General features: G+C 42.0%; 1 protein-coding gene across 4 annotated transcripts in view; it reads right to left on the reverse strand.

The window, feature by feature from the left end:
* LOC122658834 (paladin) overlaps positions 1-14,312 on the reverse strand; it is a 216,034-nt gene that overhangs the window by 124,615 nt on the left and 77,107 nt on the right. For all 4 annotated transcript variants that reach the window (XM_043853963.1, XM_043853961.1, XM_043853962.1 and 1 more), the window contains one exon: positions 9,685-9,811. In XM_043853963.1, coding sequence (XP_043709898.1) covers positions 9,685-9,811 — 127 coding nt within the window. The remainder of the gene's footprint in view (positions 1-9,684; positions 9,812-14,312) is intronic.

Consider the following 14,312-nt stretch of genomic DNA (forward strand, 5'->3'; position numbering starts at 1 on the left):
TTAAGAGTCGCATCAGCCTTCTTGTTCCTATTCTTTTTCCTTCCTTTGGAATCCTAGAATTCAAGGGATTCCAATGAAGAGGCTCCTATGTGAATAACTTTGCTGAAATGGTATGAGATAGGTTCTATACAACCTATTTCAGTGATTGAAGAGGTTGTTTGAGCTGCATTGGATGTTCTATGAAGTTATAAAGGCAACCACGATTCTGCTAGGGTTTCCGCCAGCTTTCAGTTGCAATCCCTGGTTTGTCTACTTTTCGGCATGTATTTGGATCTTGGAGCAGCTCACTAGAAACGTTTTTAGGTCCTCTTTAGGCCCCCTGTGCTCTCCCTTGCTGGATGTTGAATCCATTTGAGAACAACAGAGTTTTGTGGAGTTTCTTCTCTGCCCAGGTAAACCCGATACTGCTGCAATCTTCTTGTTCTTGCTTGTAGAGCACAATGGGCTTCTCTTGTTGCTGTGGAGTGACTATGGACACCTCTATTTGAGGTCTTGGACTTTGTTTGAGTCATTTTTTACTTCTGAAAAGTATCGGAGTGAAGTTCTGTCCAGCTTTTACTTAACTTCTCTCTTGCTGGAATTTTCTTATTGTGTTAAAATCCTTGTTTAGGTCGAGTGTGTACTCCCCATTTGTAGTTGGTACTCTTGTTTATGGACAAGTGCCATTTTCCTTACACTATGGCTGAATCAGAAACTTTTGGACTTGGTTCGGCTGATTTACAGCCCACTCCAATAGCTCCTCAGCTTGTTTATGAGAATTCACACCCACAGATTTCTATTGTGAAGCTTGACAATACTAATTACTTGGTCACATTCAGTGAAGCTTTCCCTTAGAAGCAAAGGGAAACTTGCGTATATTACAGGTACTGCTAAAGCCCCAGAGATTGGCTCTGCTGCCTATAAGAAATGGGAGACAGAAAATTCCACAGTTATGACATGGCTAATCTTCTCCATGAAGCCCGAGATTGGGAGAAGATTTATGCGCAAAGAAACTGCCAAGGCAATTTGGGACAGTGTCTCCGAGACCTTTGACAAGGTTGGTGACTTTGCCAAGGTCTGTCAACTTCACCAGAAAATCAATTCAATGAGGCAGGGTGACAGGACTATCTTTGAGTACTACAATGCTTATATTAGCCTTTTGGAGGAGTATGACTACTACAAGGATCTCCAATTGACCAATCCAGAGGATGAAGCAAAGGTGCATCGCACTCTTAAGAAGGAGCGTGTTTTTACTTGGTAGCCTAAACCTTGATTATGAACCTGTCAGACTCCAGATTTTAGGCCGGTCTCCTCTTCCATCTTTTGATGAGGTTTGTAGCTACCTATAGAGTGAGGAGACTCGGCGTGTTACTATGGAACCAGCGCCAGCATCATCCCTTGAGAGGTCAGCTCTCAATTCTGGTTCTTCCCAATACACCCGTGGAGGTGGTAGAGGCCAGGGGCCCAACCGTGGGGATGACAGAACAGTAGAGATAGATGGTGCTAGTGGAAATGGCAGAGACAGGTTTAAATGTGATCATTGTGGGAGATATGGACAACCAAAGATAGATGTTGGACTCTTCATGGCCGTCCCCCTAGTACACGAGGTGGTGCTCGTGGTGGCCATAGAGGGGGAGCCCGAGCACACTCTTTGATGACCAAGGCAGATGCTACACAGGATGACTCCACTTTGATTGATGCAGTGGTTCACCGGGTCATGTCACAGCTGAGCACATCTCCTACACCAACAATGGCCAGCTCCTCTTCATCCTCAGCTTTACAAGTCTCTACCTCAACTTCTACTGCAGCCTAGTCTTGGGTCGTTGACTCTGGTGCTACTGACCACATGACTAGTACGTCCCATTATTCCTATACCATCTGCTCTGGTAAGGATAAGGTTAGGGTAATTGATGGCACCCTCTCCTCCATCTCTGGCAAGGGCAGCATCCCGGTTACCTCATCCATTTCTCTTACTTCTGTCCTTCATGTGCCTAACCTTACCCTCAATATTTTATCTGTGAGTCATTTAACTAAATCTTTGAATTGTTGTGTCACCTTTTTTCCTTCTTACTGCCTTTTTTAGGATTTGGTGACGAAGAGGATTATTGGCAGTGGTCGTGAGGATCAAGGCCTTTATCTTTTTGAACCTGTTTTGCCCACAGCTCTGTCCGATGTGGTGGACGTAATGATAGTAGTTTTGTGGATTCTGTTATGTTATGGCATGACGAAACAATTACCTCACTTATTTTCTTCTATTGCCTATTCTCATTTTATTCAATGTGAATCATGTATGTTTGCCAAACACTGTCGTTCACCTTATCCATATCATGTTAATAGATCTGCTTCTCTTTTTTATATTGTGCATACAGATGTTTGGGGACCTTCCCTTACTACCTCTTTATTTGGCTATCGTTACTTTGTTTCCTTTGTTGATGATTTTTCTCATACTACTTGGATTGTTCTTATGAAGCATAAAAGTGACGTCTGTGATGCATTTAAAATTTTTTATCAAATGATCCTTACTCAGTTTGATACTCGAATCAAAATTGTTCGTTCTGATAAAGGGGGGGAGTACATGTTTGGTGGCCTCCAAACCCTTTTTACTGACAATGGTATTATCCATCAACTAGCATGTGTTGACACACCCCAACAAAATGGGGTAGTTGAGAGGAAAAATCACCATTTATTGGAGGTCGCTCGGAGTCTTCTCTTTAGCATGTATGTTCCGAAGACCTTCTGGTCTGAGGCTCTTCTAAATGCTTCTTTTCTCATAAATCGCATGCCAACCAAACTCCTTGGTTCCAAATCTCCCTTAGAAACCTTATCTCCAAAGGGTTCTGCTTTCTCTCTTTCTACCAAAGTCCTTGGTTGTGTTTGTTATGTGCATGTTAACAAATCCCATCGCACGAAACTTGATCCCAAGGCTCTCAAGTGTCTCTTTCTTGGGTATTTTTTTACTTCCAAAGGCTACAAGTGCTATCATCCTTCTTCTCGTCGGTGTATTCTCGCCAAAGATGTCACCTTCCTTGAATATGTCCCTTTCTTTGCCCATTCTCAGCATCCTCTTCAGGGGGAAGAATTGTGGAAGTGAACAAGCTACTAATTTCCTTCATTCTCCTCTACCTATCTCTCCTTTTATGCTTGACATTGGAAAACACAAGACTGTGGATGTGGATGATACTGATATTAATCAAGTGTGGATATTAAATTGGTTGAAACAAAATTGGTTGTTGAAAGTGGTTCTGGTAATGAGAGGAATTACCACATTCAGTACAAAAAAAGTGAAAGCTTGAAGAGTAAAGGAAAGAAGACCTGCCAAGAGTCCTCTTTAGATCCACATCCTGAGATTCATTCTCCTCAATCAGGTAACATACCTCCTCTTACCTCTGATTTAGACCTTCCTATTGCAATTAGGAAAGGCTAAAGAACTTGTACTAATCCTATATCCCAGTTTGTTATGCTCTCTCAACTACAGGTCTTGCCTTTACTGCGGCTCTCTCTTCTGTTACTATCCCCAAGACTATTACTGAGGTTATGTCTGACCCAAAATGGAAGCAAGCTATGGTTGAGGAGATGATAGCACTTGAGAAAAATGGTACTTGGCAATTAGTGGATCTTCCCAGGGGACGAGTCCCAATTGGATGCAGATGCGTCTACTCTACACAGTCAAGTATCAATCCGATGGTATAGTTGAAAGGTATAAGGCAAGATTGGTGGCGAAGGGGTACAGCCAAGTTTATGGCATTGACTCTCAGGAAACATTTGCTCCTGTGGCCAAGCATAACTCTATCCGAGTCCTATTATCATTGGCTGCCAATAAAGATTGGCCATTATCAGTTAGATGTGAAGAATGTCTTCCTTCATGGTGACTTGGAAGACATAGTGTACATGTAAACTCCATCAGGTTTTAAAATTCCTTCAGTTGAAGGGAAAGTATTTCTGCTCAAGAAGGCATTGTATGGTCTCAAACAGTCACCGAAGGCATGGTTTGAGCACTTTCAACTGGCTATTCTAAAGAATGGATATTCCCAGAGCCAAGCTGATCACTCTCTCTTTACCAAGCGGGGCAATGGTACCATTACAGCCCTTATTGTCTATGTTGATGATATTGTAGTCACTAGAGATGATACAACTGAGATAAAAAACTGAAGATCTACTTGGCTCAATAGTTTGAAATCAAAGATTTGGGTCACTTGAAGTACTTCTTAGGAATTGAAGTATCAAGGTCCAAGAGAGGAATAAAACATATGTCAACAGAAGTTAGTTCTTGATCTGTTGACAAAGACAGGGATGTTAAGCTGCAAACCAACAAATTCTCCTATTGAGCAGAGCCACAAACTAGGAGAAGACTGTGGTTCCTCCCTTGTTGATTCGAGAAAGTACCAGAGGCCAGAGGGGAAGCTTATCCTGTCTATGACACACCCAGATATTTCTTAAGCAGTGGGGGTGGTAAGCCAATTTATGCATGCCCCTAAGAGTGGGCACTTGGACCCTGTGTTACTATGTACCGCATTCTCAAATATTTAAAGTCTTCTCTGGGGAAAGGACTGTTGTATGCCAAACATGACCACTTGAGAGTGGAAGGTTTCACTGATGCCGATTTGGCTGAATCCATCACAGATAGGAGATCTACCTCCGGGTAATGTACCTTTGTGGGAGGAAACTTGGTGACATGAAGAAGCAAAAAACAGCCTATTGTAGCCAGATCCAGTGCAGAAGCAGAATTTAGAGCTATGGCTCATGGAGTGTGTGAGCTCATGTGGTTGGAAAGACTTGGTCAGGAACTGGGATTTGGCACTGAAGGCCCTATGAGACTCTACTATGATAACATGGCAGCCATCAGTATTGCTCACAATCCTACGCAACATGACAGAACCAAGCACATTAAAGTTGATTGGCATTGCATTAAAGAGAAGATAGACTCTGGCTATATTTGTACACCATTTGTGAAAACTGGTGATCAATTGGCGGATATCTTCACCAAGGCACTTACCTCTCCTTAGTTTGGTACTCTCCTATGCAAGCTGGGAATGCACGAGATTTATTCTCCAGCTTGAGGGGGAGTGTTAGAGTTATTAGAAGCCATATAATAAGGGTAGTTTAGGAACTAGCCTTATGTCTAGTTTCCTCTTTATGTAATTTCTGTTTTTCCTTTTTTATCTTTTACCACCCTAGGGAGTTGAATGTAATTCTCTTCTAATTAGTAATGAAGTTATTTGGGTGTGTGAAGAAGTCTCTCAACACAAGTTCTTTCCACCGAAATACACTCTTCTTCTCCTTCTTGTCTCCTTCTTCCTCTTCCTCCTCCATCATCTTCTTCCTTTCATACTTGCTTCCCTAACCTAAAAACCAACTGCCTGTTCCCTGGGGAATCACAAAGAGAGCCATGAGGGAGCATGTGAAGTTTGGAGCTGACATAAAAAAAGATGGCTTTCCAAATCATGTCAAAAGAGCGAGATTTGGAGGTCAATCTACGAAATTCCTCTCCATCCAAATGTGTGAGATAGCTGCCCAAACACTAGTTTGCCAATGGTGTCACAGATAGATTTGCCTGAAAAAGTCATATCCATCCAAAGCCACTCCCGAGCGAAGTGTAAGTCTCCTAGAACGGGGCCAAATAGAAGCTAGGGCTTTCGTCCAAATATTGGAGGCAAGAGGGCAGGAAAAAAAAGTTGGTTGACGTCTTCAATGCCATTCCAGCAAAGGGTGCATGAGGGGGCTACAGGGATGTGGCGGCGAAGGAGAAAAGCTTGGGTGGGGAGGCAGTTATTTAAGGGTTCTCTAAGACTAAGTTGTGTTGCGCCAGGGAATGAGTGGGGCATGAGTCTTGACAAAGTCCCAGGCAGATCTAGTACTAAAGAGACCAGTAGGGGAGGGGGACCAGATGTACTAGCAGGCGGCGTGGGGCGGGGGGAAAGGCGAGGGAGAGTCGCACAGACCTGGTTAAGGCATTGAGGGAAGGGGAATGGAGGGGACCACAAACCATGGAAAATGATAGTAGAGAGGGGCAAATTTAGGAATGCCCTGAGAGTAGACCGAACGAGCACCAACAGAGTTGAAGAGAACTCCAAAGGGATGCCAAGGATTAAGCCAGAGGGAGGTGGATGACCCATCTGCGTACTCAAAAGATATAGCTCTAAGAACTATGGGTCGGAGGAGAAGGATTTTGCGCCAAACCCAAGAAGGGTCTGCGGGCATGGGGACAAACTAGATGGAATCATTTTTTAGGAGATAGGAGTAAGCCCAGTTGACCCAGATGCAGTCATGCTTGGTGGAGATCTTCCAACTTAATTTTAGGATACCCGCATTATTGAAGTCCTTGATTCTGCGCAGGCCTAGACCTCCTTCATAGTTAGGGAGACAAATGGAAGCCCAACTAATTGGATGGAGGAATTTGGAACAATCTTAACCTTTCCAGAGAAATGCACAGAAAAGAGATTCTATGGCTTTGATGGTAGATTTGGGGAGCGCATGGATGCCACACCAATAAATGTAATCAGCACAGTAAACAATGCTGGAGCTTACCCTTCCAAAGCTTGAGCTTTTTCCTGATAAGGTCCAGCATGGGGGTACAGTGATGGCCAGTAAGCCTACCAGAGATAAGGGGAAGACCCAGGTATTTGACTACCAGAAAGCCAATAGTGAAACCCATGAAGCAAAGGAGAGTTTCCTTATCGGAATCAAGGTTGCTCGATAGGAAGATTTGCGATTTCAAGAGGTTGATTCGGAGACCGGAAAGACTCTCAAAGAGCTGAAGGGAGGACATAATGGAAGAGATGGAAGAGGGGTATGCTTTGGAAAAAATCATGAGGTCATCAGCGAAGGCAAGATGGGTGAGCTTAAAGGATTTTTGATGACTTGATGTGACTTAATGTTAATTTTTTGATGATATGAGGTATATATTATAACACAGTAAACAATGTTAGAAATGAGGGATAATAAAAAATAACACTTGGGCGCCTTGGTCACCTAGGCAACGCCTAGGCAGGCGCCTTGTCACCTAAACGCATAGTCACCCCTCCACTGCCTTGGGTCGCCTTGCAGCCTTGACAACTTTACTAACCACCTCGGACTTGCTTTTAAGTTCTTTGTTTGGTATCTTGAGTCCTGCATATCAGAGGATTCCGCTAAAGAACCTCAATGGGATCATCAACAGGTACAGGTACAAGTCGTGGGGGTGCCCTCGCACCCTATGATCTCTTGAAAGGCAAATCCCCCTGCCTCTGCTTCTTCCTCCTCTCCCTGTGGGCCCTGCCTCTGATGCAGCTGCTCTAGAGCCAGAAGCACCAGCTCCTTTCCCCATTTCTGCAGCCCTAACCTTCTCCACCTGATGTAAGGCTCGGCTCTCTGTCCTAGCCTACTGGAACAGTCTCCACTCTACCTCTGTCTCGAAATCCTCAGGCCTATAATCACTGTCAGAGTCATCAAATGCAGCCCGTGGGTCTCTCTCTAACACTACCTCATCAAGCTCATCTCTTGCCTTTTGCATTTCGGCCTTCTTCTGTCGTCCTCTCTTCAAGAGCTTAGCCATGGCTTGTTGTACCTCATAAGGAACCTAGGTGCATTTTGCCACATCCATGTAGCCACCAGCCAGATGCCACTTCATTCTAGTAGCCCCTCCTAAATTTAATATCTTGTAACAATAATTACACTGAGACTTTTTCTTGTCATTTCCTCTATGCACTCCGTGCCTCCATGCTATGTCTCCACCTCCACCTCGACCATAGTGCAATCTGCTTATTTTTACGCTGTTACATCAAAAAATGCATGGATTATTAGCTATTCTACATCATTTTTCAAACTCCTAAAACAATCATATAACTATTTCCTATTTTTCCCCCAAACTCATTTTTTTGGCATATCTAGTGCACGAGGCTCCCGCCACTGTGAGGTCCGTGGAGGGTCATAATGTAAGCATCCTTACCTCTGTTTTTTTTAGCTAAAAATAATTTTTAAAACTAGAATAATAACATAATTTATCAAAAATAATAATGGAATGGGACATGAATCATCAGTTTCAGTTGTAAATACAAAAACAATACTTTCATCAATTTAAAAGAATTTTCAAACCAAAAAATAAAATTTTCCCTTTTTCTGAATTTTCTGTAATTTTTTAAAATAAGTTTTAAAATCCAAAAATAAAAATAATTACTTTTCGGACAGGAAAAAAAAACCTGAATCCGTGAGGCCATAGAACAGCCAGCGGTATCCACGATATATAAAATTGACCTCCAAACACTAAGAATCTTATTTTTTCACATTTTTGTTGCAAGAAAATCATTTTTTCATAAAATTTTAAAATAGATATATTTAAAAAATGAAAATGACATCCGGCTCCATGAAGTCATAAATCGGGCTACAATGTTTAACATATAAAGAAATGAATAACAACCACCAAGTATTTATCCTATTTTTTTGCCAAAATTAGTTTTGAGGAAAAGTGAGTTACCTCCAACTTTGGATCTTGCACAATTCTTGTTGTTGGGCGCAAATCGTCGCTTCCATTACATTCGTCTACTGGCCAAGCACTGGTTCCAAGCTTGTATGGCAGTCAATTGGCCAAAATAGCAAAAAAAAAAATGAAATTTTGGAGGTTTTATGTCGAAATCATGCGGAACTCACAAAAATGGTCAAAATTTTGACCCATTTCATATGAAACATGGTATTTATATAAAAGTGTTTGTACCGTTTCGACCGAAATTTCAGCGAAACGAAATATGTTACTGAAATTTTGGTCAAAACCTTGTATTATTTGTATATTGAAGTAGGTTTCGTTTCAAGACCTTGAGAAACCAAAACGAAACCCAAAATTTTGCGAAACCTCGTACTTTTGGCCCTATGTCCCAATGCACCTCCCCAAAACCTAATGATTTTGACCTCCATATGTTACATATTTAAATGATTTCTTGTCCACCCTTAAATGTTTTTATAATCTACTTCACCCCCTTATATTCTAATTTTGACCTTTGTAAGCCGACACTATACATATATTTACACTTTAAGATTACGGCTGCCTGGAAAATATGACCTGGTAAGTAACATATGGCTCCAGCCGTGGTAGCTTGGCCTCACAAAGACATAACCTAGCATCAAGGCAATGATGGGCCACAGACACTCGCTTTGCCCCCATAACCATGGATGAATGGATGAGGGATATCAACTATGATGATTTACTCGCACACAATAAAGACCAGTGACGGCACCAATGAGGAGTAAAATTGAAAAGTTCATGGCTTTAAGACAACAAGAGGGAAACAAAGAAGGGCATTCACCTAGATATTGGAGAAGAGCATGAGAACCCATAATTTCATTGAAGTATATAGCTCTATGTAGAGAGCCATACAGGTATAAGATCAATGTAGCAGACCCCAAGTAGCTGGCAATTGATATACTTTCACCGAGTTAGCTGATTTTTTCTTCATACTTTCGGAACGTAATGATGGCTCTTTAAGCATTATTTGATTTGAATTGAATACTAACCATACTGGAATTGAATGCTACGTATTTGTACCCATGCAGTGTTGTGCCAACTTGTACACAAGGGGCCTTTAGGGGGTTTAGGGTAATATTATACATATTTCCATTTGGTGAACGACTGGAAAAATACCAATATTTACATTGAAAATGTCAAACTATAAGGTTGGACCACATGATAAAAACACACACGAGGATTAAAGATGGCAGTGCAAGAACAACAAAGATTACCAGATGCTCCAATTCGGTTAAAGTAAACCAATGTAGCAATCACCATCCCTGTGGTAGTTCGTCCCCGCCCCATTTGACAATTAAAGACTATCTCCGTGTTTATATCTGTTTGCAAAATCCTATGAACCTGAACAAAATAATGAGAGAGAGTGCAATAGTTATTGATGATAATTTTATTTTTGAAATATGTTTCTGAAACCTCAAAATTAGAGATTTCTGACAGATGAGACAGTAACAGTCGCAGATCTGTAAGAAAAAAGTGAACATCACAATACCGACTATGTTCCAACCATTACCAAATATATGGGGGGAACTGCTGCTTCTATATATTATGCAAAATTTTACATGTGTTTAATGCTCAATAGCTTGCACATCATGCAAACAAGGGGATGCAAGAGGCGGACAGCTAGCTCCATAATTGAATGCATTAAAACTTGGGTGAGGGAACTTCCCTATCCGGCCAAGGTGGGCACTCAAGGGTCTGCCAGAGATGGATTAGTCTTGCAGTGTCTTGGTTTGTTGGCTCCTGTACCCAGGAGGAAGTGCCCTATCCCGGTGTACTGGTGCCCCCCCTTTATCTCGGTTAAGCTGAATGTGGATGGCGCTTGTCGTGGTAACCCTGGCCTGGGCGGCGGGGGAGGGATCATTAGGAACCGACAAGGGGAGGTCCTGGCTGCCTTCTCTAACTTTTATGGCCTTTGTACTAATTCTCTGATGGAGCTGAGGGCTTTGACGGATGGGCTGAAGATGTGCGAGGAGATGGGCCTTAGGGACATGGTGGTTAATTGTGATTCAGAGGCAACTATCAAGGTGGTTAACATGAAGAGGTGTAGTCTGTGGAGAGGATGGTATTACTACAAGGAGATTCAGGAGTTAGTGGTTGCCACACGGGCCTGTGTTTCGTTTGCCTTTCGGAAAAGCAACAGAGCGGCTGACTGGTTGGCCAACCTTTCGTATGACACTAAGACTTCAGCCAGGTTTCAACCTGGGTGCATCCCTTTGGGACCTTTCCAGGCCATTCTCCGTGAGGACAAGGCTGGATTACCTGTCCTACGGAATTAATGGCCTTTTGTCTTGCTCATGTAAGGGTTGGTTAGGCTTTTTTGAGTGGTGTGTCCTGTTGTCTTCGTGGGCTGGGGTAAGGCGGAATGTCCCCCCCTGTATTCTTTATTATTTTATTTGATTTTAATAAAAGCTTAGGGGCCAGCCCGGGTCCCAGGTAATATTCGGGTCAAAAAAAAAAAAGGGGGATGCAAAACCTAAGTGGAAAAGAGCAAGGAATGAATTCGAAGGAGGAATTTATTCAACATCAATATCAAGAGAATTAAAGGAAACTAATCTACGGATAACCGAACAACCAAAAATGACCTAAATAGGTACGTCTTCAACACTGAGTGAATGGTAAAACCTATTTTAGTTCCCTAAGTCAAACCAGAATGTCCTTAAATCCAAACACATGTCCAGCTTGGAAACAGACTACAGTAAACCCGTTACCATTATATGCACCTAAGGAACCAATGGAGAAAAAGCATTAGAGGATGTTGATCTAAATGTATCCTTGAGATGATAAATGAAGTCATCAAGCATTATCATGCAAGATTAAAACTCGCAAATCATGTCACGGTTAAATAACATCACTATACAAAAGAAAAAAGACAAGGTTAGATTGTCAACGGATCCCATTGATCTAAATAAAGATCCATACAAATTTTGCTCCAGATTTTAGAAGGGGAAAACAAAACAAAAAACCTCTGGCTTGGATCCATATATCCAAAACTAAATGGATCCTATTCAATGGATCGGATCCATGTTAGATTTGGATACGTGTCCCTGATGTTAAGTCACTTAAGTGATTTCAAAAATAAATAAGCCCTACCCTTTCGAGGATATGGTTGGATTCAGGTACAGACAAGACTCGAACAACTCAACTTGAATCTGATCAGAAATTCTAAATGGACCTACTTCCAAGATCCAAACTTGGCGTTAAATAGATGCGGACTGGCCTGGATCTCAAATCAGACCTCCTCTTTTTATTCCTTAAAGCCCCAAAGATGACCTCCTACTACAACATTGTGACATTCTTGTAAACAACTGAGCTATAAAGGTCATCATTCATGGATAGATATCCAGGGTAGATCCATGGTTTAAAGTATCAACCAATACAATACGATATGGACCGATACCGATACGATACATACCAATATGTATCTTTTTTAGAAAATAGTATGTCTCGATTGGTATCGTATTGTATCGGCCAATACGGAATTACGGACTGATACGTACATTAATGGTTCTGTGAGAGTATCAATATGTATTGGCCAATATGGTTTGATACAGACCGATACAGCATGATACATATCGGGGTGTCTTTCTCTCGACTCTACTGGGCTTATCGAATATCCGAGTTTTTTTGCCTCCCTTCTCGAAGAGTGGATGGAATGGCCCAGCCCAATAATGGAAGGTTATAGTACGCAATGCGTTCCATTTGTACGAAATCTTCAAGCTGTTCTATGCCAAGTCATTAGTTAATTAACATGTTAATTAACTGATTATACATAACTTTATCATAAATTTATAATTATTATCTTTTTGTAATTTAAACTTATTTTTAGACTAAATAAATTTGAAATTCTCAATTTTCACAAAAAAAAATTTTTAAAATAAACTAAGATTAGGAATTGACATATTCCCACACATTAACAACATAGGATTAAATGAGGCCGAACTATATTATACAGAAGAAGAGATTTCGGGTAATTCCCTAAAGGGGCGCTGTTCTCTGTGCCGCAGGGCAGCCTGTGCCCAGGCACATGGGGGTGGGCGCAATGACCACCCTGCCCCCCTGCACAGGCTGCCCATGCACTTGGGCACAGGCTGCACTGCGGCACTGAGAACATTCTCCCTTCCCTAAAATGGTGTACTCAGTGCACAAGGTTCCCGCCACTGCAGGGTCCGGGGAGGGTCATAATGTATGCAGCCTTATCCCCACATTATGCAGAGGCTGTTTCCCTGAAATTCACCCTCTTTCAACAAAATCAACCAACACCCATTAATCTTCTGCATGAGCATTTCATAGACAAGGCAAAGAAAATGCATTATGGAGAGCAAGCATTCCCCCAAACTGTGTTATAGGCTTCAATGCACTCCGAATCCTCAAAATTTTGTTTTGAAAAAGCCATGTGCCCACAATTTGGTGGTGAAGTTACTGCTGACATTTTTTTCTTTTTGAAAAAAAATTCGCAAAGTATAATTTTTTTTTTTTGATTGGCGTGAAAATATAATTAGGGAAAATATCATCCCCATCCCCTCTAAGTATCCATAACATCAATCTAGTACCCAAGTTTTGAAAAATGATAATACCCTCCCCTATTTTTAAAGATTCTATCAACCGTACCTAACTGTTAAAAAATGCCATTAAGTGATGACGTGGCTTGTACAAATTTTCTAAAACCCCAAAATACCCTTAATATAATTATATTCTAATTTATTCCAATTTTACTCTCCCCTACTTTCCCAATTTTGCCCTCCCCTACTTTCCATTTTGCTTCTGCTTCTTCTTCCGCTAGCACCACCATCATCGCCACCACTCTTCCACTGCCAGCACCACCGTCATCTTCGTCATCTCCTTCTTCTTCCCAGTTTCCCCCTCTACCCACCCTCAAATTCAATCCCTCTGCATCAACCCTGCCTCTTGAATTAGCAAGAATGGAAGCAGCGTTGCTGGGATGGATGATGGGCAGGTTCACGGCTACCTCGGCGGCGGATTGATGGGCAGATGCAGCAGCACCGCCACCGACAGCGCAGCTGTTGTGGTAAGCACACATCTCCCTGAAGAAGAGATGCTTGGAATTGAGTAGCTTTCTTACCTCCTCCTTCATCTTAGGAGATATATTGTTCATGGTATCTAGTAAGCTCTGGTTCTCCACAACCTTACAAGCCGTTCCCTTTCCGAGGATATCGTTAACCCTATTATACCTCTTATTGAGATCATTAAACTTGTCTTCACACTGCTGTGGAGAAACATTGAAACCCTTCTCTATCATCGCTTTGGATACAGTTTTCCACTTTCCTTTCTTCTGCAACAACCCACCTGACTTCTTTTTCCATGTTCTGGAAGGGTCGGAGGCTTCGCCGCCACTATCATCGCCAATGTAGAAGACAACCATGATGAGTAGCTTCACCATGTTGTTGGTCCATTTCATCCTCTGGCATGGGGATGTTCGTTTGTTCGCATCTCCTCCGCCGCCATCGTCGGCAGTAAAGCCAGGCTCATCTTTGTCACTCCATTGTTGTTGTTGTTGCTGCTGCTGCTGTTTGTCTTTGGTGTTGTAAGGATAGGATTGTTGTTTCATTACTGTTTGTTGAGATTGAGAGTGAAGATCATTGTCGTGAGTGGCGAAGCTCATCATCTGTTGTTCCTGTTGTGGATGATTTTGATGCAGAGGCATCTCTAAACCCAGCATTCTAGAAGCCATGCCTGGAATCATTCCTCCAGGCATTCTATTGGTATCCATAATAACAATAATAAGAGATTGGAATTTAGCTCAAGGAAATCATCAGAGACCAGAATTGCAGAAATTCCCCATCTGGGTTTTTGATGGAATGTGTTTTCGATGGTTTCCAAGATC

The sequence above is a fragment of the Telopea speciosissima genome, chromosome 4 (assembly GCF_018873765.1).
Source record: "Telopea speciosissima isolate NSW1024214 ecotype Mountain lineage chromosome 4, Tspe_v1, whole genome shotgun sequence".
Lineage (NCBI taxonomy): Eukaryota > Viridiplantae > Streptophyta > Magnoliopsida > Proteales > Proteaceae > Telopea > Telopea speciosissima.